General features: G+C 41.7%; 1 protein-coding gene across 1 annotated transcript in view; it reads right to left on the bottom strand.

Annotated features, from left to right (window-relative positions):
• The window catches only part of LOC144768933 (uncharacterized), a 367,458-nt gene that overhangs the window by 33,114 nt on the left and 313,770 nt on the right, over positions 1-20,574 (bottom strand). Inside the window, exon 8 of the mRNA XM_078652940.1 lies at positions 12,908-12,977. Coding sequence (XP_078509066.1) covers positions 12,939-12,977 — 39 coding nt within the window. The 3' untranslated portion in view covers positions 12,908-12,938. The remainder of the gene's footprint in view (positions 1-12,907; positions 12,978-20,574) is intronic.

The following is a 20,574-nucleotide window of genomic DNA, read 5'->3' as shown; positions in this document are numbered from 1 at the left end:
GAAAACCAAGCATAAAGATATATTGCCTTCAAGCGGAAATGCTGAAAATTTGAATACCCTATCTCAAGGGACTCGAACCATCATTGAATTATGGGAGACAGAGGGGGCTGGATATGAAGGACACACACATGGAAGAGATAACCCATGTGATATAGATAATTCTGGTAATCGTTTATCTATAACCACACCGTTCAAACAAACCCCCTTCTACTTTTATCCCGATACTCCCTAGGGATGCCATAGACATCTTTCATGAGAATGTGGTAGGAGAGTTAAAAGAACTGAAATGCAATGTATCCAAATCAAAATGAAAATTTGATAGATTAACACAAGGATACAAAACGCTTATGACCCGTCTAGCAAAAGAGAGAGAGATAATTGTCAGAGGAAGTGACAAAGGCGGGAATATAGTGCTAATGACTAAACTTAACTATGATAAAGAGGCATTTTCGCAATTAAATAACAGAGAATGTTATGAGCGCATTAAAGCACAATCAGTGACTATTATGAAAACGGAATTTCACCAAAAACTAGCTTGCTGGAGAACAAAAAAACTGATCAGCGAAACAGAATATAAATACCTCAAAGTGGATAATCCTATAACACCGATTATGTACTTTATCCCCAAGGTGCACAAGGATCCATTGAACCCCCCTGGCAGGCCAATCATTTTGGCCAGGGGTAGTCTACTTGAACGAGCATCTATTTATATAGATTATTTTTTACAGGGCTATGTGCAATCGTTGGATTCTTATGTGCGAGATACCAGTGACTTTCTTTTGAAAATAAGAAATATTGAGTGGGTATCTGGGGACTGGTTGGTAGCGTTAAATGTCACCTCGCTATACACCAGTATAGCACATACACATGGATTAACAGCTGTTAAGTATTATTTGTCCAGACGCTCGTCTATATTTGATGCACACAATTTGATGATATTGGACATGTTGGAATTCTGTCTGCAAAATAATATTTTCATGTATAGCAATCTCTTATACCGACAGCTACAAGGAGTGGCGATGGGAGCCAGCTTCTCTCCGAGCTTCGCTTGCTTACACATGGGAGCTTGGGAGGAGCTGGTTCTCAGGACCTCATATCAACAAGTCCTTGACAATAATGTGATTGCCTGGTATCGTTTCATTGACGATCTGTTTATTGTTTGGAGGGGCAGCAAGGAATATGTATTAACTTTCATTGATAACATCAACCTCAATGAACTCAATCTCAAGTTCATTGCAACGCTTAGTCAGAACTCAGTCACTTTATTGGACACAGGTGTACATTGAAAACAATCGAATGGAATTCAAAATCTTTCGCAAGCCTACAGCAGGGAATAGTAGTCTACATACAGCTAGCGCACACCCAAGGCACCTCGTATCAAGTATCCCGTAAGGGGAGATGCTCAGGATGAGGCGTGTGGGCAGTAACACAGTTGAACTGAAAAAAGCCCAAGAAGAGAGTAAGGAACGCTTTCTGGGGAGAGGGTACTCAGGTTTGACAATTGAAAAAGCCATTACTAAATCCATGGCAAAGACTAGGAATGAACTCCTGGAGGGGGACCCTAACAGGGGTAAACTGATAAGTAGTGGCAACGATGAGTCAGCCAAATTCAAAATCATTACTGGCTTTAGCAGACAGCATCGTGATATCTATAGGATCATCAACAAACACTGGTCCCTAATCAGAAGCGACCCCATCATTGGGATGGGGTTACCAAAGCGAGTGTCTTTAACGTACAGTAGAGCTCCATCTCTAAAAGATCAAATTGTAGATACTAACCCTGAGCCCATTATCAAAAGCACTTGGTGGCAAACAAACAAAGGTTTCTATAAATGCAAGACTTGCAAAGCGTGCAACCATGGAGTCAACACTAAAACATACATGGACGGATTCAGTGGGACACATCATCAGATCTCACAGGTTTTAACCTGTAAAATTGAATACGCCATATATGTATTACAATGTCCATGTTCCCTCAAATACGTTGGAAGCACGAAACTCCCAGTACACCAATGTATATTACAACATTTGAGGGCCATAACGAATGGAGACAACACGTACCCTGTAGCCAGGCATTTTCGTGATCATCACCAAAGCAATAACAACTTGCTCACTTATTATGTGATTGACACGATTAATGCAAATAGACGGGGAGGTGACAGGGAGTCCAGACTAAGGAAGTTGGAAACAAAATATATCCTTTTGTTGGACACTAAGGCTCCAACTGGATTAAATGTCACGGAGGCCATGTATACATGTCTACCCTAAATCTATGGATTCTCTTATATCACCCCGCGGCCGCTTAGCCTTTATACCTGATATTATACCCGGCTGGGATATATCAGTGCAAAGGGCTGATGGAAGTGTGTATACGTAGGTTAATGTTTTGTTATGACTGCTGCTGTCTGATTTGATAAGATTTTTATAAACGATGAAGACATATGGTATTGTTTTAAACCTTATGGGTCCTAATGCCCTAATGGTTGAACTTTTTTGAACATAAATTTATCATTCTTGATGAGTTTTACGCACTAAAAAAATATTTCTTGCACTGTCACAAAATCTATGGTCTCCACACAAAATGCAATATAAACTATACTAACTGTTTTGATAAGGATAGGTTTTAACTGAAGTAAACATATGTAGAGGAAAGCAACTAGGAAGGAAGTGTATTACTATCATCTTTGAAGAACAAATGTCTTAAATATTTGTGATGTGATATTTCATTATAATATATTTACATATATGCGATGCTTTGCACTAAATCTGCAATTTGCACAAATGCGATATTTGCACGTTGTATTTAATATAAAGCACTTTGGCACTTGCACTTTGGTTGTAAATAATATGAAATGGTTTTTAAATATATATTTATTAATTATATTTATATTTATTTAATTATATCGCATCCTAAAATGGACATTTGCAGGCTCAATCAAAAATTATTGACCTATATGAATTGTGATAGATACATCCAACAGGTATTTGACCATGATTTTTTCCTTGATTTTAGGTATAATACTTCAAAGAACTTATCTGAATACGAAGATATGATATAAATTGGAAAAACACAGCATTTTATATTGTAAAATACACGAGTATATGGATGATGTGGAAACCATAGTATTTTTACCATGTCTATGTTCAGTCCTACATGTGATCTAATTTGCACCAATCACTGGCACTTTAAAAGAACGTATCACAATTGTGAACACTGTCATGTGAACAAGGCTGCTCGGAGCCGAAACGTCATGCGGCAAATTTGCACTAAATAAATGAAAATAGCACCTCAACTGGTGCGTGTCTGCGTATTTCTGTGGTGTGGAGGACTTCTGGTACATGGAAACAAGACGCTGTTGTTTGGATATATATATATATATATATATATATATATATATATATATATATATATATATATATATATATATATATATTCGCTCTCTGCTCCAAAAGCGCGGCACTACTAATGGGCGGGTGCGGTCCATGCGCGTCGGAGCCTCGCGCTTTACAAATTAAAGCTCAATCCCTCCCCGGTCCCGGGTAGGAATAAGGACTGCACACGCGGGATCAGTTTTCCAAACAGCAACTTTTACTCGCACAGACGCGTTTCGGAAGCTGTGCTTCCTTCTTCAATGTGGTTACAACGTCCCGCGCTTGTAGGCGCCATTTTATTACCCATGAGTACACAAATGAAATTCAGGGTCACAAAGAGAGGACTATCGTGCGAGCGCCATATTGGTAGTACCAATGAAAATTTACAATGAGTACTAATGCATTATGCACGATTGAAAACCCAAATAGCAAGTCTACAATAGAACATGCAATTTTAGAAAACAAAGAGAATAATCAATCTCGAATTGCGCCGTGAATCGGCAATTATCCTCCCATGGTTTGAATGATGGGCCAGAAACAAAAAATCTTGCCGTGGATCGGCTTTTGGCAACCTTATTCGGTTGCCAAATATTAAAGTTTCCGTACCCATTATGCAAAAATATCCCCCTCATAGGTACTCATTAATTCATCATAGGGATAATACTATACATTCTCTTCAGTGTTACCAAAAAAGTTTTTTTCTTTATAAAAATCCTTAAATCTACGTACATTTCAGCTTTATGTCCAATTCATGGAAAGAAAAGAAAAGCAAACATGAACATGAATTATTCATTATACATTACTACAGTGTTCAAGAGACATAGACCAATTTGCTGATTTACACAAATTTATGCAGATTAACTGCCCAGATGCACCGCCAGTTCCTCCCCACAATTTAATCCATCCGGATTTTTAGTTTGGTTATCTATTATGTGCCGGGACTCCAATCTTCGTAATTTTTGTAATTTATCACCTCCCCTGATGTTATCGGGTATGGCATCCATACAGAAGTACTGTAGGAGATTCCGGTCACCATTGTGTTTGATGGAGAAATGTCTGGCAACTGGATATGAGAAGTCCCTATTAACTATGGCCCTCATATGTTCCAGAATGCGCAACTTCACTGGATTATTAGTGCTCCCTATGTACTTCAGCCCACAGGGGCATTTCAAACAGTAAACCGCAAATGGTGTGCTGCATGTTAAAAACTTGTTAATCTTCTTTTGCTTATGCTTTGTGATGTCATACGAGTAAACCCTTTTACTGTTGGCACATGCTTTGCACCGTCCACACGGAAAGAATCCTTTAGCATCTTTCAACTGACCAGTCTTTGGTGGAACCGGTGATAGATGGCTATGTACCAACGTATCTCTTAAAGAGCGCGCCCTTTTAAAGGTAATGAGTGGATTCTCAGGTATGTCCCCTCCTATGATATTATCTAATCTTAGGATATGCCAGTGTTTTTTCAGAATCATTCTGAGTTGATGACTATCCTGCGAATAGGGAGTGATCATCCTGAATTTCTCTTTATCGCTCTTGGGTTTATGTCTTTTACAAAACAAGGTATTCCTTGGAGGTATCCTAACCCTGTCCAGGGTATTCTTAAGAAGTGTTTTGTTATACCCCCTTGCCTCAAATCTCTCAATACTCTCAGCAGCGGCTAACTCAAAGTCCTCATTTGTAGAGCAATTGCGTTTCAGCCGCAAAAGCTCACCATAGGGTATTGACTGAATGAGTTTGCGGGGATGATTGCTGGACGCATGAAGCGTACTATTTCCCGCTGTCGGCTTCCTATATAGGGAAGTTATAACTTTGTTGTTTTTTACTTCAATTTTCAGATCAAGATATATCGCTGCACAAGTGCTGACCTGGCCTGTGAAGATCAAGTTATGAGTGTTATCATTCAGTATCCCTATATACTGCTGTGCTGACTCCACTGAGCCATTCCATACAATACACAAATCGTCTATATAACGATACCATGTGACGATGTTTTGGGACCATTCTGCATTTTTAGGTGACCACGCCTCCTGCTCCTCCCACCAGCCCACGAATAAATTCGCGTAGCTGGGGGCGAAGCAGGAACCCATGGGCGTACCCGAGAGCTGTCTGAATAATGCATCCTGAAACAAAAAGATGTTATTGTTTAAACAAAATGCAATTAGCTCCATCAACATATCGTTATGTAGGGCATATTTCAAGGATCTTTTACCCAAGAAGTAGGCAATCGCCCTCAGTCCTTGTACATGTTCAATGCTCGTATAGAGACTTGTGATGTCAAGCGTTATTATGCAATAACTCAAGTGCCAGTCAATGGATTCAATCTTCTCAATAAAGTCTGTGGTGTCACGAATATATGATTTCAAATTCAACACCATTTCAAAGAGAAAGTGATCCAAGAATTTTGAAAGATTTTCCGTAAGGCTGCCCATGGATGAAATAATTGGGCGGCCCGGTGGCTTCTCCATCCTCTTATGTACTTTGGGTAAGTAATAAAAGGTAGGTGTAATTGGATGTAATGTTTTTAAAAAGAGATATTCATCAGTTTCCAACATTTGTTTGTCACGCCATTTCTTTAACAGGTCATATAACTCATTGACACTGGATTGATATCTTTGTCTGGTGGTTGGTTCGTAGCAGATTTTATCTGACAGTTGGCGCATGGCTTCTTCCACATAATCCTTGCGATCCAGTATTACAACGTTCCCACCCTTATCTGAGGGTTTGAGAATAATGGTGGTATCCGCAGCTAAAGTTTGCAATGCCGCGTGTTGTTCTACACTTAGGTTTCTGTGCCTGATATTACTGTTGTTTTTCATGCGCAGTTGCCTTAAATCCTTGATCACTAACTCCGAAAATGTGTCAATCGTATCCGTTTGCGTTGGCGGCACGAATTTAGATTTTAATTTCAATCCACTATTCGGAGCCTCTTGTTCCACGTCTACCACCCTGAGTCTTTGCGATAAAGTTTCCATTGGAACTGGTATTGTGATGGCTGCCCCCTCATGTCTTAGCTCTTCCAAAAGTTCCAAGGATGTTAAGTCATTGACTTTCAGGAGGTCTGTGTCTTTAAAACGTGATCGAATTAGTCTAGCCTCCTCCGAGGTAGGTTTGGTTTTAAAGTATTTGTGTAGACGAAGTCTTCGAACAAACTGAAACAGGTCGATTCTGGTTTGGGTATACTCTAAGCCGTTGTCCGGGCAAAAAGTTAATCCTAATTTTAGGACAGATTCTTCCTCAAGCGTGAGATGTCTGGCAGATAGATTGATGATGGTAAGGGGATCAGAGATTTCAGCTGACCCTACCATTTCGCTCCTCTCCTGCCCCTTGTCTTGCGGGCCGGGGCATCCACTGTAGCCATTTTTCCCCTTCCTCTTCCTCTTCCGACCACCCCTCCTTGGTTTCCGGCGTCTTCCGGGGGCTTGTTCTTTCCCCCGCGTAACCAATTCATTCTGATTACTTGGAATTCCTGTTGAAAAGGGTTATCACTGGTCTTCTTAGGGTTTTCTCTTATGTCCTCATCAGATTGTTCATCCCCAGTTACTTCTGACTCAGAAGTTTCAACCTGTACTGATGCAGCAGCACCAACCACCTTATTTTTACTAATCAGATCTTTCCGTGTTTGGTCATATTTTTTCGAGAACGTCAGGACTCGCCCCATGGCGTAGTCCCTTTCGTCCCTATCAAATTTTTCTTGCTTTCTGGTACGTATTTTAACCTCATATTTCTCCAAGCGTTTTTTCATCTGAGCCCTTAGTTGATCCTGTTGTTCTTTGTCCTCATTGGTAGCTAATTCGGTTTCCATCGTCTCAATTTCCTTAAGGACCTTGTCCCTGTCGCTCCAAGCAAATTGGACCAAAATCTCTAGCATACCCTCACAGGATTTAGCAATGTGAGCAGCCCATGTATCCAATAGTAGAGGATCCGGATTCTCATAGGCGGGAATTGTGAATATCCGCAATCCTCTTGGTACTCGGTTGACCTCTATGTACCCTTGGAGTGATGTGCCTTCCCACCACTTCCGCAGCTCACGTTCATACAATTTTTCTAATTTCCCATATTGTATGGCTAAGGGACTCGAAACAGCAGCAGATTTCTTTACCGCTGGAGCGGTGACATCAGGATTTTTGTTCTTAAACATCCCCGTTGCCAAGTCACGACGTTGTGAAATGTTAAACATGACTTCGTTTTAAGCTTGGCGGACCCCCGCTTACGAGTTGTCCTTAAAAGTTGCTGTAAACAGGAATATTTTCTCTTCCCTCGTCCAAACCAACCACCCGTGTATGAGGGAGCCCAATGGCAGGTTCAATCTGTGCAGGTATGGAGCGGATGAATAGCGACTTACCCTACTTTGATCAGGGTGCGCCAGACGTTTCCTCCGTCCAAAACCGGTTACTGGAACCTCAAGCTATGCGTGTCTCCCAAAGCTTCTTCACACGGGTGGCGGCGGTGCTCAGCGGCAATTCAATATTCGCTCTCTGCTCCAAAAGCGCGGCACTACTAATGGGCGGGTGCGGTCCATGCGCGTCGGAGCCTCGCGCTTTACAAATTAAAGCTCAATCCCTCCCCGGTCCCGGGTAGGAATAAGGACTGCACACGCGGGATCAGTTTTCCAAACAGCAACTTTTACTCGCACAGACGCGTTTCGGAAGCTGTGCTTCCTTCTTCAATGTGGTTACAACGTCCCGCGCTTGTAGGCGCCATTTTATTACCCATGAGTACACAAATGAAATTCAGGGTCACAAAGAGAGGACTATCGTGCGAGCGCCATATTGGTAGTACCAATGAAAATTTACAATGAGTACTAATGCATTATGCACGATTGAAAACCCAAATAGCAAGTCTACAATAGAACATGCAATTTTAGAAAACAAAGAGAATAATCAATCTCGAATTGCGCCGTGAATCGGCAATTATCCTCCCATGGTTTGAATGATGGGCCTGAATTTCATTTGTGTACTCATGGGTAATAAAATGGCGCCTACAAGCGCGGGACGTTGTAACCACATTGAAGAAGGAAGCACAGCTTCCGAAACGCGTCTGTGCGAGTAAAAGTTGCTGTTTGGAAAACTGATCCCGCGTGTGCAGTCCTTATTCCTACCCGGGACCGGGGAGGGATTGAGCTTTAATATATATATATATATATATATTTATATCAAGAAGTATGATGAATGGAGTTGGATTCTAACAGACTCAAGGATTTTTGTTCTACGAACACTCAGCGATATGGATCAGATTCTGCTCAAACAATGACAGACCTATACCACAGATTATTCACGGAAATTAATAAACACCCTCATTATTCACGCTGAACGGAGATTGTTGCCAGCAACTGAGAAGATCTAGGATCTAGAAAAATCCTTGGAAATATATCAGGAAAAAGAAGAGGGGAAAAAAACGATTTTGATCAAACAGAGAAAAAATTTGAGAAGCATGAAAAAGAAGCACAACTTCAAAAATGTAAAACATTCAACAGGTTCAACACAGACTACACCACTGGATGAATGTACACCGTTTCCAGATGATTGGATGCCATTTATAGCAGACAAACAGTGGATCAAATGCTGGACAATGGGAGACCCCCGTCAAGCTTAGAAAGCTCTGAAGTCAGTTCAGGGGATGAAGGACGAGTTACAGTGCAGTTCAAATTTTGTTTTCCCAGAGAAATGCACCTCTTCTGAATGATAACTTGAGTTAGAGGCAAGGAGCTCCAACTACTGGATATCAAAAAGAACAAGGGGGAGCTGTAAAAGCCAAAGACAAAAGTGGCAGAAGTACAATGAAGTGTACGGCACAAACATATGCATTTCAGAGGATGATTTGGTAATCAACTTATGAACAAAATGTTTGAACAATAAGTATATTTGCTAAATAATGGTCTCACATTTTGGTCTTGTACAGAAATAAATGTACCCACAGCACGAGTGACTTTATATACATTTTGTAGAAAATGAAAAATAAAACAAAAACTTTGTTATGAAAACATACACCATGAGAAGGTCTAGTGCTCCTCAAATATGTATAACTTTGATAACAGATGATGTTGCCCCCATGAAACTTCTATCTAGCCTAGAAATGGAATCATGCACATCACTGATAGTTGAACATTTGGAATAAATATCATATTAGGAGTATTGGTAAATAATAGGAATAGAAACCCATGAATTGATCATCAGTAGTTATATACCAAAATCAAAGTTATGCCCACCACTTCAACAAGGAAATAAATTAGATCTGTTTCAGGAATTGATGGCAGAGGAATTAAGAGATATATATCTAAAAGAGAGAAAGAACTGTTGACAACAATGGAGAAATATGGCTGTAGAAGACTTTTGGGGATTAAAAGAGCTACAAAAAGACAAGTACATTGCCATAAAAGACTCTGATAAGGGAGGAAACATAGTGGATCGCATTAAATAAAATGAGGAATTAAAAAGACAGCCTAATGATCCTAATTACTATGAAAGATTGGAAGAGAATCTTATTAATAAAATAATGATGGAATGTTATAAACAACTGCAAGATTGGCATAAAAGATGGCTGCTCAAAGATGAGGAATTCCAATATTTGCAGACGAACCACCCCACAACACCAAAAATATATGTATTAATAAAGGTATATAAGAGCTTAGAAAATCCCCCAGGATGACAAATTGTGAGCTCCTATGATGCTTTATTTGACAATGCATTCAGATTTGTCGATATCTTTTTGTTCCCATATGTAGGAAACTTCCCAACTTATATCAGGGACTCAATGGACATTTTAAATCACATTATTGGCATTCCATGGAAGACAGAACATATAATTCCCATAACTGCATTGTAAACCAACCAGCTGCACTAGTATGTTATTTGCCAACAATGTACATCCGAAGCCATTGAAATGGAATGTGCCCTACATAGAACGTTTAAGTCTCAACAAAAATTCTTCTGAGGTGCAGGAGTTTGAAACTAAAGTACAAGAGATGCTCGTAAAAGAGACAAGGCTATCCTGTATCTGTTTTTGTAGATGCATTAAAGAGTGAAAAAGCACGAAACAGAGATGATTTGTTGGTGCCTAAGACTATCAAATAGATATACAAGAAAAAATAACAAGATACATAATGGATTTCAAACCTCTAAGACAAAAATGTCAAAAAGTTACAATCTGAATATAAATGAGCAATGAGACAATTGATTATTTGGACATTTAAGTGTACATTGAAAATGAAAAAATGTGCACAAAACTGCATATTACACCAACTAGTTGCAATTTTAATGTATTTGCCTACAGTGAATATCCAAAATCACTGAAATGGGCAGTGCCCTATAGTTTTTTTTTTTTTTTTGATAATCAACTTTATTGAGATTTTTAAAACAGGGAAAAGAGTTCATCAGTCGCAGCTCTGGAAATATAGGGTACAGCAAGATAAAAACATCATTACATATGGGTAAAGGTATAGCAGTTCAATCCGACATCATATTTAACGTGGTGACAATCAGTCCAGTGTACATCTGGGTCTACGGTGGAAGCATGTTAAACCATTTCCCCCATATTTTAGGGAACATTTCTGGGGCACCTTGGGATTCGAAGAGGGCCTCCTCTTGGGCTCCACACCAGTCCACCCCCCTCCTCCACCCCCCCCACCGTGGGAGCAGAGTCTCTCAGCCAGTTGCGTGCTATGTCCCGCTTGGCCACAGGCACTGCAGTCCCCAGCAGGCGTTTGTCTGATCTGTTTCCATCGAGGCCATCGAAGATACCCAACAACAGCCGCAGTGGGTCATAGGGGACATCCCAGCCCAGACCCTGCAAGAGTTCTCTCTCCACCCCCCTCCAAAACCAAGCAAGCCCTGGGCACATCCACACCATATGGTAGAATTCGGCTGGGGAGTGCCCACATCTAGGACAGTCCGGGGAGGGTCGCAAGCGGGCTCGGAAGAGCCTCTCTGGAGTGAGGTAGGACGTGTGTAGGTAATATATTTGCACCATCCGCAGCTTGGGGGACGTGGTCAGGGTACGCGGGGCCATCAGGGCATCTCTCCAGTCGGCCTCCTCCAGGGGTCCCACCCAGCCCTCCCAGCGGGTGCGCAGTTGGTCGAGGGACGAGGGGCTATTGTTGACCAGGGCATGATAAATTCAGGACACTCCTCCCCTACCCAGGTCCCCCATCATCACTTGGGCTTCTAGTAGGCTAAACTCTGGAAGGGTGGATGGCGCGGGGAGGTGTGCGGACAGGGCGTGGCGCAGCTGCAAATATCGAAAATGCTGGGCGTGAGGAAGGGCGTGCCACTGTTGTAAGTCAGCGAAAGCTCGCATGTGGTCCCCCACCCAGACATCCCGCAGCACCGACACCCTAATGAGATCCCAGCGCCGGAAGCCTCCAAGAGACGAGACCTCCCGGAGCCAGTTCCCGTGCCAGAGTGGTGTCTGTCAGGTAAGTTTGCGGTCCCATCCTGTATGGCGTAGGGCGGTGCGCCAGGCCATCAAGACCGTTCTAGTGATCGGGGGCATGTTTTGCGGGACAGGGCAGCCATAGAGGAACGCTTGGAGCTGAGAAAAGTCCGTCTCCTCCAGCTCCACTCGGTTTGCCGGATCGGACCAGCGCCCTGGTGGCAAGGTAGTAGAGGTAAAGATGGGTCACCCCTAGGCCCCCATCAAAGGGGAGAATGGGGCAGTGGGCAAGGGAGATGCGGGACCGCCCTCCACTCCAGAGGAACCTGGAGAGGGCTCCGTCCAGCTCTCGAAACCGGGAAGGGGGATGGAAATATTTGGTAGAATATATAGGAAGCGGGGGAGGACCATCATTTTGAACAGGGGATTGAGGGGGAGGGATTGCCATTTCTTCAGGTCGGAGCTCATTCGGGTGACTAGGGGTGTAACGTTTAGTGCCCATTCTAGCTCCTGGAGCAGAGTCACCCATATCCCCAGGTATTTGACCGAGTGGCGTCTGAGAGGGATGGATGCCTGCCAGTCAAAACACTCCCGGGAGGGGTGCAGCGGGACCAGGGTGGATTTGGCCGTATTGAGCCGGAGTCCAGAGACCTGTTCAAAGTCCCAAAGGAGCTGGAGACACCAAGGCCCGAGGTCGCCGGGTCCGCCAAGTATAGGAGCACATCGTGGGCGTATAGGGCTATCTTGTCGATGTGACTCTCGTTCCAGGCCCATCCCTGCACATTAAACCAACTAATTACAATATTAATTTATTTGCCTACAGTGAATATCCAAAATCACTGAAATGGACAGTGCCCCATTGTTATTTTTAAGTATGGTACTTTACCACGAAAAATGTATCAAAATATTGAAGGTTGAGATTTAATATGCATCAATAGAAAAGTACATTTTCTGTTGCATTTTTGAAAATATCATAAACTCCTTTGTCGCAAATATGTTTTATATAATTTAATTCTGTATACAAGCATTTCAATTGTGAATTACTAGAGACATATGGCACGCAGTGTTCAATGATTTAAAACAGGGAATGACATATGCAAGCTGGTGCTTAAAGGAGGGGGGGAATGGGGTATGTCGACATTTAAATAGACAATCCAGAAGTTACCACTTTATGGCCCAGTTGAAGGCGCCGGCATCTACACGTAGCCTTGGTTTGGCACACACGGTGGAGGAGGCTGAAAAAAGAAAATAAAAATATTTATGAAGATCAAATATCGGACTGTACTATTTTTCCTATTTAAACCTTTAATGTGAGTTTCTGCCTATGGCTTAGCTGCCTCAGGAACAAGCATATATATACATAAATGAAGATATTATATCTATATATATAAAAAAGGAGTTAGGGTTGCACTCACGAGAGGTTGTAAATAATTTCCTTATTATATTTTTATTGTTTTTTCAAAGATGAAAGCAACATCTACGCATTTCGGTCTCCCCTGATATATATATATATATATATATATATATATATATATATTTTTTTTTTTTTTTTTTCACAAAGAATTGCCCGATATGAGGAGGCCCACACCGGATTCACAGCGCCTCTTTAGGGTGTAGACTGAAGCTTCTCTGGAATGCCTCGAGTCATGCTGTGTCGGTCTTACGCGTTTCGGATGTGACTCCTTCATCACAGGCCATGCAGTGAAATAAAATGAGTTGCGACATGTAAGTATCTGCCCTTTATTTTCTCAATAAAGCCTGAGTAGGCGTGTCATTTTGTTGTGTGGGCATAAACCCACAAAGCATTGTGGTTCATGCAGTCCGTGTAGATCTTAAACCCCCAGTGGGTGTCGCCGCTGATTTTATCCATGAATTAAAACCCCTGTGGGTGAAACGGGCATAGTTGAGTCAGCTGCTTCGTAATGTCTTTCACTCTGAAGCAGGCCGACACAGCATGACTCGAGGCATTCCAGAGAAGCTGCAGTCTACACCTTAAAGAGGCGCTGTGAATCCGGTGTGGGCCTCCTCATATCGGGCAATTCTTTGTGAAAATATTTAGGCGGCCATGCCTGGGTCGCGAGGAGGAACCGCCGCCGGTGAGCGGCCCTGGAGTGTCTGAATGTTTGGACACGTTTCTCAGGACTGGATTCCTGCTTCAGAGTGAAAGACATTACGAAGCGGCTGACTCAACTATGCCCGTTTCACCCACAGGGGTTTTAATTCATGGATAAAATCAGCGGCGACACCCACTGGGGGTTTAAGATCTACATGGACTGCATGAACCACAATGCTTTGATGTTTACGCCCACACAACAAAATGACACGCCTACTCAGGCTTTATTAAGAAAATAAAGGGCAGATACTTACAAGTCGCAACTCATTTTATTTCACTGCATGGCCTGTGATCAAGGAGTCACATCCGAAACGCGTAAGGCTGACACAGCATGACTCGAGGCATTCCAGAGAAGCTGCAGTCTACACCTTAAAGAGGCGCTGTGAATCCGGTGTGGGCCTCCTCATATCGGGCAATTCTTTGTGAAAATATATATATATATATATATATATATATATATATATATATTCACAGAAAAAACCATAGGTTATAGACCATATATAGTTAGGAATTAGCATTTACAAAACCTTGAAAATTCACTGAAAAAACCATAGGTTATAGACCATATATAGTTAGGAATTAGCATTTAGAAAACCTTATTTTACTCACACAAAACCATTGAAATTCCATATATAGTTAGTTGCACTAACTATATATCGCGCACCCGCAATCCACTGCTGATGATGTCACATATTACATCATTCATGACATGGTCAGTGACATCACTGATGACATCACTGATGACATCTCAAATGACATCACTGATGACATCACTGATGACATCTCATTTGACATCATTCTTGTGCTAATACGATAAACCTCTTCAGACTCTAATATAACCTTAGATACACTCAGTGTATACAGACACTCACACACTGTCACTCATCCATGGAGTTACTCACACACCTAGTCAGTCATGCAAAGAAACAATCTCACCTCCATTTCCTCAACTATACAGTTATACACACCTTACTTATTCAAACATATACTAACACATATTTACTCTCTTATACAATCCCTGATACAAGTTCACAATGATCCATACAGCCACTCACACATTCAGTGGCTCTCATGCACAGTTATTTATATATGCCAACTCTCACATGTACTGTGTTTTACATATGTACTTACTATGACATGTAGCATTGAGATATCCATTCACTCATCAATACACTCATGCACACAGTCAACCGCCCATGTAGCTTTTTCCACATGCACTCTTGAACTCATACACCTAGTGAATCAACTGCTCACACATCTATGCACAGAGTCACACACCTCCCAGCCACCCCCACACAAACTCAATCTCCCATAGAAATACTTGGGCAACCAATTAATAACACATATAGCCTCTCGTATAGCTAATGATCAACACATGCAGCAGTTTACATCACAACAGACATAATGATGCACAAATTAAGACAGTTTAGTCACTAACCCATGCATTCAGTGAGACACATTTAATCACTCACTCATACAGTCAGTCACGCACCTACTAAATCCTTCATCCAGACACTTATACATCCACTCATTCTTCAATATCTAAGACATATTTTAACTTTACAGAAACATACAGTCACTGGATGTTGTCATCAGTGATGTCATTTGAGATGTCATCAGTGATGTCATCAGTGATGTCACTGACCATGTCATGAATGATGTAATATGTGACATCATCAGCAGTGGATTGCGGGTGCGCGATATATAGTTAGTGCAACTAACTATATATGGAATTTCAATGGTTTTGTGTGAGTAAAATAAGGTTTTCTAAATGCTAATTCCTAACTATATATGGTCTATAACCTATGGTTTTTTCAGTGAATTTTCAAGGTTTTGTAAATGCTAATTCCTAACTATATATGGTCTATAACCTATGGTTTTTTCTGTGAATTTCATTGGTTTTTTAACAGCTAATATCTGTAGCTGTAAAATGTATTCTTCTTTAAATCCAAAAATATATTTTATATGTTTATGAATAATTTTTTTTTAAAATATTTTTTTTTCTTCGTTCCCGCTTCGCGAATCGGGAAGCTTCCCGTTAGCTGACCTTGATGCCGCGAAATAGACCGCGAGCCGGTAAACGTTTCTTTACCGCAAGTGCCGCGTTAGAAAACAACATCGTGACGCCTCCCGTCCGCATGACGTTCCACGTTGTCGCGTGATACGTCATATGACGTGCTACGTTAGCGAACTGGTACGCGAAGCGAGTGCCAAAGCGCAGGTTTCTGGAAGCAAACCGGGAGGCCCTGCAAAGCGCTTAACGTAAACACAGCAAGTCATGTGACTTGGTAATAACACTTTTCATTGGTTCATTTCACTTTTGGTTTCCTAATGATGTAAGACTAGGTCATATAATCTAAAATGAACACTTTTGATTGGTTGAGAACTCTTGTTTTTCCCAAATGATGAAAATCCCTCCTTCTTTCCTCACTCTGACTTTCATCATTGTGAGAGAAAGACCCTTTGTGATCACTGAGCAATGGCTTCTTTAGTAGCTTCAGCTGGTGCTTCCCCACCACCTCCACCACCTCCAAGGAAGAGAGGACCACCTGCTCAAGTTGTAATTCAACAAGAAGAAGAAGAAGAGGAACAGGAGGACGAGCACGAAGAGAGGCAGTTTTTGCCTGAGCAGCCCAAGACGTCTCACCGGAAAGAAAACTTCATTTGGCAATTTTTTAAAATTCCCAAAGGTCAGAAAAAAGTAAATGCAAGATACGTAACTTGCCTTATATGTCAAGATAGACTGTCCAGAGGGACCGACAAAAAATACAGTTTCGGAAACTACACAATGCATCGCCATATGACTAGGTGGCATCCTAACAACTACAGTGCTGCACAGTTTCGGAACGACCTAGATAATCTCCCTATTATGGCCAGAAGATCTGTTGTACCGGAAGTAACGGGACCAGAGGGCAGGGAGATGGTGCCAAATATACAAATGAGATTTGGTGAAGTAAAACACACCTGCGTATTTTGCGATGGATTCATTTCCTACGGAGAAAGAAGCATCACTCTGATCAACAGAGCTATTGACTATCATATGCAAGTTTGTCCGAAACGCCCAAAATAATAAATACTTCTTTTTTTTGTTTTGTTGCTCCTGTTGAGCCCTTTACAATGAATCGTTTTCATTGCCCCCTCCAAGAAAAACCCAAAAAAATATAAAACTGTTCCGAAAAATTCAAAAACATTAAAAAAATGTTCAGAAAAATAAAAAAAAAAGTTCTTTTCAGAACTACCTCCCCGTTATTAAAAAATTGGTACAATATTTGGAACTGTGCCAACCTCTATTTCTCTTAGTTCGCTTCCTAGTTCGCTCGCTGGTACGCGAACTGGAAGCGAACCAAAAACAGTAAGTATAAGGGAAGGAAACACACACTTATGTTAAAAGAAAGACAGCTATAGGGGAGTAAACTAGAGATACTATTACCCATAATCCACTACTGATGATGTCACATATTACATCATTCATGACATGCTCAGTGACATCATCAGCAGAGGATTGCGGGTTTTTTGGCAACATGCCTTATCCACGGTTTAATAACGCTGCCTTTTGCTTTATATAAGTTTTCAAATTGTATGAAATATATACCAATAGGTCTTTATGAACCTTTAGGTAGTGCTTTTGTTCATGAGGTCTGGTCGCTTCCATACACATACAGATGTTTCAAAGATGATCAAGAAGTTTATCTGAATGGAGAGGAATGCACTGAGACGCCAGATCATTCACTAATGTGTAGGCACATACAGTTACACGATTCATGCAACAAACACCGACCAAATATGGCTTGCGTGTTGCAAGGCACGCCAGTTCCTGCTATCATCCCCACGTTCAAGTTGTTGGAAAATGGTAGTTATTTGATGCTCAATAATGAAGATTGTTCTGAGTTAATTAAAAGTATTCCTTTTATCGTAACAGTAAGTGAACGGGTTATTTGCTGCAGAAATGTTCTATTTCCTCCCACACATGAACATAGGGAGTTTTCAATCTGGCCACAAATACCAACCTTGGGACACGTTTCAACGGCATGACAAGAATAAGAGCTCTTTTGTCTCAGAGAGAGGTGGCCTTGAGTTCGGCCCGTGAAACTTTCGTACTTCACATAGCGAACACCCGTACACAGGTTTGCCTTTCAATTTCAGCAACATGTTTCCGACTATCTTTAACGCATCCTCCACAAAATCCCTGGCACACTTTTTTAAAGTTGTTACCAGTGGTCTCGTGACTTCATTTGAGAAAATCTTTGGAGTCATCCCTGCTCCCTTTCATTCCATTTTCTCCACTCTGGTTCGTGGATTGCATTTTTACTTGCATTACCAGCGGACGCTCTTGTGCTTTTTTACATTTTTAAATATGGATGTCCCTCCTATGCAACCTCCGACCCTGCAGCTGCTGACACTGTTCCGCAATCGCATGCTAGAATATTATGGCACAATGCCGTTGGCGATATTAAGCACGGCATATGGATTATCTTTTCGGTTCTCCTACTTCACCTGTGTCCAGCCTGTATTTCACTGCCTGACCTGTGATTTCGATTGGGCCATTGATTTGTGTCTCTGCGGACCGGTTTCTCCTGACGTCGACTTTAATCAGCTGATGACTCCTATCATTACTCACGAGTTGGTTTGTCCTGGCGAAAGGATTATGGCTGTGGCATTGATGCATGGACTACTTGGTCCCTGGAATTTACTGGCGGCAGCACAGTCTTTCTTGGAACACAGCTTTCTTGAAAACCCACCGAGCTGTCCTCTGATGGTGATAGAGGATCCGGTGCTGGGAGAGCACGTATGTTCTTTTCCGCTTTTAAATTGGATGGCTGAACTGTTTTCGGATGAAGACGGTGACTTCCTGTTGGAGGCTGTTGCAGCTTATTTTGCATACACACTTATGTCATAGACCTTTTTCATGTTTCATATGCTGAGTACTAGCATTTCATTGACAATTCATTGACTTAATTGTCAAGTTTTTATTATTTACCTTGCCTATTGGCTTAAGACTCGATAAAGTACTTGGCTGTTTTATTTTTCTTTAGCATTGAATTTTCCTAGTTTTTAATGCTTTACCTTGCGGACCGTCCACATATAAACTTGCAATCTGCTCTCATGAGATGGCACTTCTATTATCTTATTCAGTTCGTTTCCGGATCATGGGGAGGTGTCATCTAGGTCCTGGATATCTTTACACCGTGTTAAGTTAGCATGGGCTCATTACCGGTTTAAACGCCATTTTTCCTTTTTTGCAACTTCTGCACACGACATTTAGTTGTTGCTTTAGCTTTCCACCTAGTAGTTCATCGTGGTTTACATGAGAATAATATGTTATTGGTCTACTATCTGCTTTACTTGTTAAACTATATCTGTACAGCGAGTGCTAAAGTTTCAAGAACAACACGATACAGAATTGTTATGAGGTCTGATCTCCACGACTTCATACTCATAACATAAGTGCAACTTCTGCCAATTCTGGGCATGAGGCGGGTTTTATATTGCTTTGCCGAACACACATACACAACAGTTGATGCGGTTCACATGAAGAGAGAGCTGGTGTATGCTGATGTGATTCCTTCAAATCTAAGACACTAAAGTATGGGCACGCCCTAAACCAACACAAAGAGACCTTCTTAGCAAATAATATAATATGTGTATTAGGGAGGGTGAGATATAAGCAGCCGCGGGCCGTGGAGGGAGTTACGGTGAGGCAGGGAGGCGGGGAGGGGGAGAAGCAGGGTGGAGCCCTCTCTACCTTGCCCCTCCCCCTCCCCGCCTCCCTGCCCCACCGTAACTCCCTCCACGGCCCGCGGCTGCTTATAAGTGTTGCTAACTCTTATTCATTTACAGCATGTTAACATACTGTCACCATTCGCTTTTTATGTACTAGTAACTATGCTGGTAATTTTGCTACTGATAATATGTGTACTTGTATTCTCCACCCTGCTTCTCCCCCTCCCCGCCTCCCTGCCTCACCGTAACTCCCTCCACGGCCCGCGGCTGCTTATAAGTGTTGCTAACTCTTATTCATTTACAGCATGTTAACATACTATCACCATTCACTTTTTATGTACTAGTAACTATGCTGGTAATTTTGCTACTGATAATATGTGTACTTTTATTATCTAAGGTACTACGCCTGAGAAGACGGCATTAGTAAATAAACATTTCAAATACACATGTGTTCTTCTTAACTCCATGTTCTGGTTTCTAAGAAATATATAACGACCGACTGTTCATGAGTTCCACGTATCCTGAGGTACTATAAGTTCATATTCTGGATTGTCTAAACATTGAGAGTTTGTTATATCCAATGTGACACTGTACCTAGCTTGCTAAATAGTTTTTGATTACTAACGTGAGTTTTGGGACACCCTAATTCGCCGAGGTTCCAATCCTCTGTCCACAGTTCTGTGTGAGAACAGAAACCCTGCGACAGGGGCACCCCCGACCCTTGCTGGAGCTTCATCACACTTGCGATACAACTCCAGCAATGCGCCACCTTTACGGCACAGATACATCACGCATCTGTGCTGTTTTTGCCCCGTGATGCGCCGCATTGTAAATGCAGCACACCATAGGTGACGGAACAGCGGCACAGAATGACTAACACATCCCTGGTGATGCGCCAGTCATCATAAATCTATCCCTATGCTTCTTATCTTGTTAGAGATGAACCGCCATATGTATCATCAAAGTTATTTGCATTTCCTAAATAGCGAACTTTAAGG

Source organism: Lissotriton helveticus, chromosome 7 (genome assembly GCF_964261635.1).
Source record: "Lissotriton helveticus chromosome 7, aLisHel1.1, whole genome shotgun sequence".
In the NCBI taxonomy this organism is placed as follows: Eukaryota; Metazoa; Chordata; class Amphibia; order Caudata; family Salamandridae; genus Lissotriton; species Lissotriton helveticus.
Note: the sequence above shows the minus strand (reverse complement) of the source record. Positions and strands in the feature narration are given on the sequence as shown.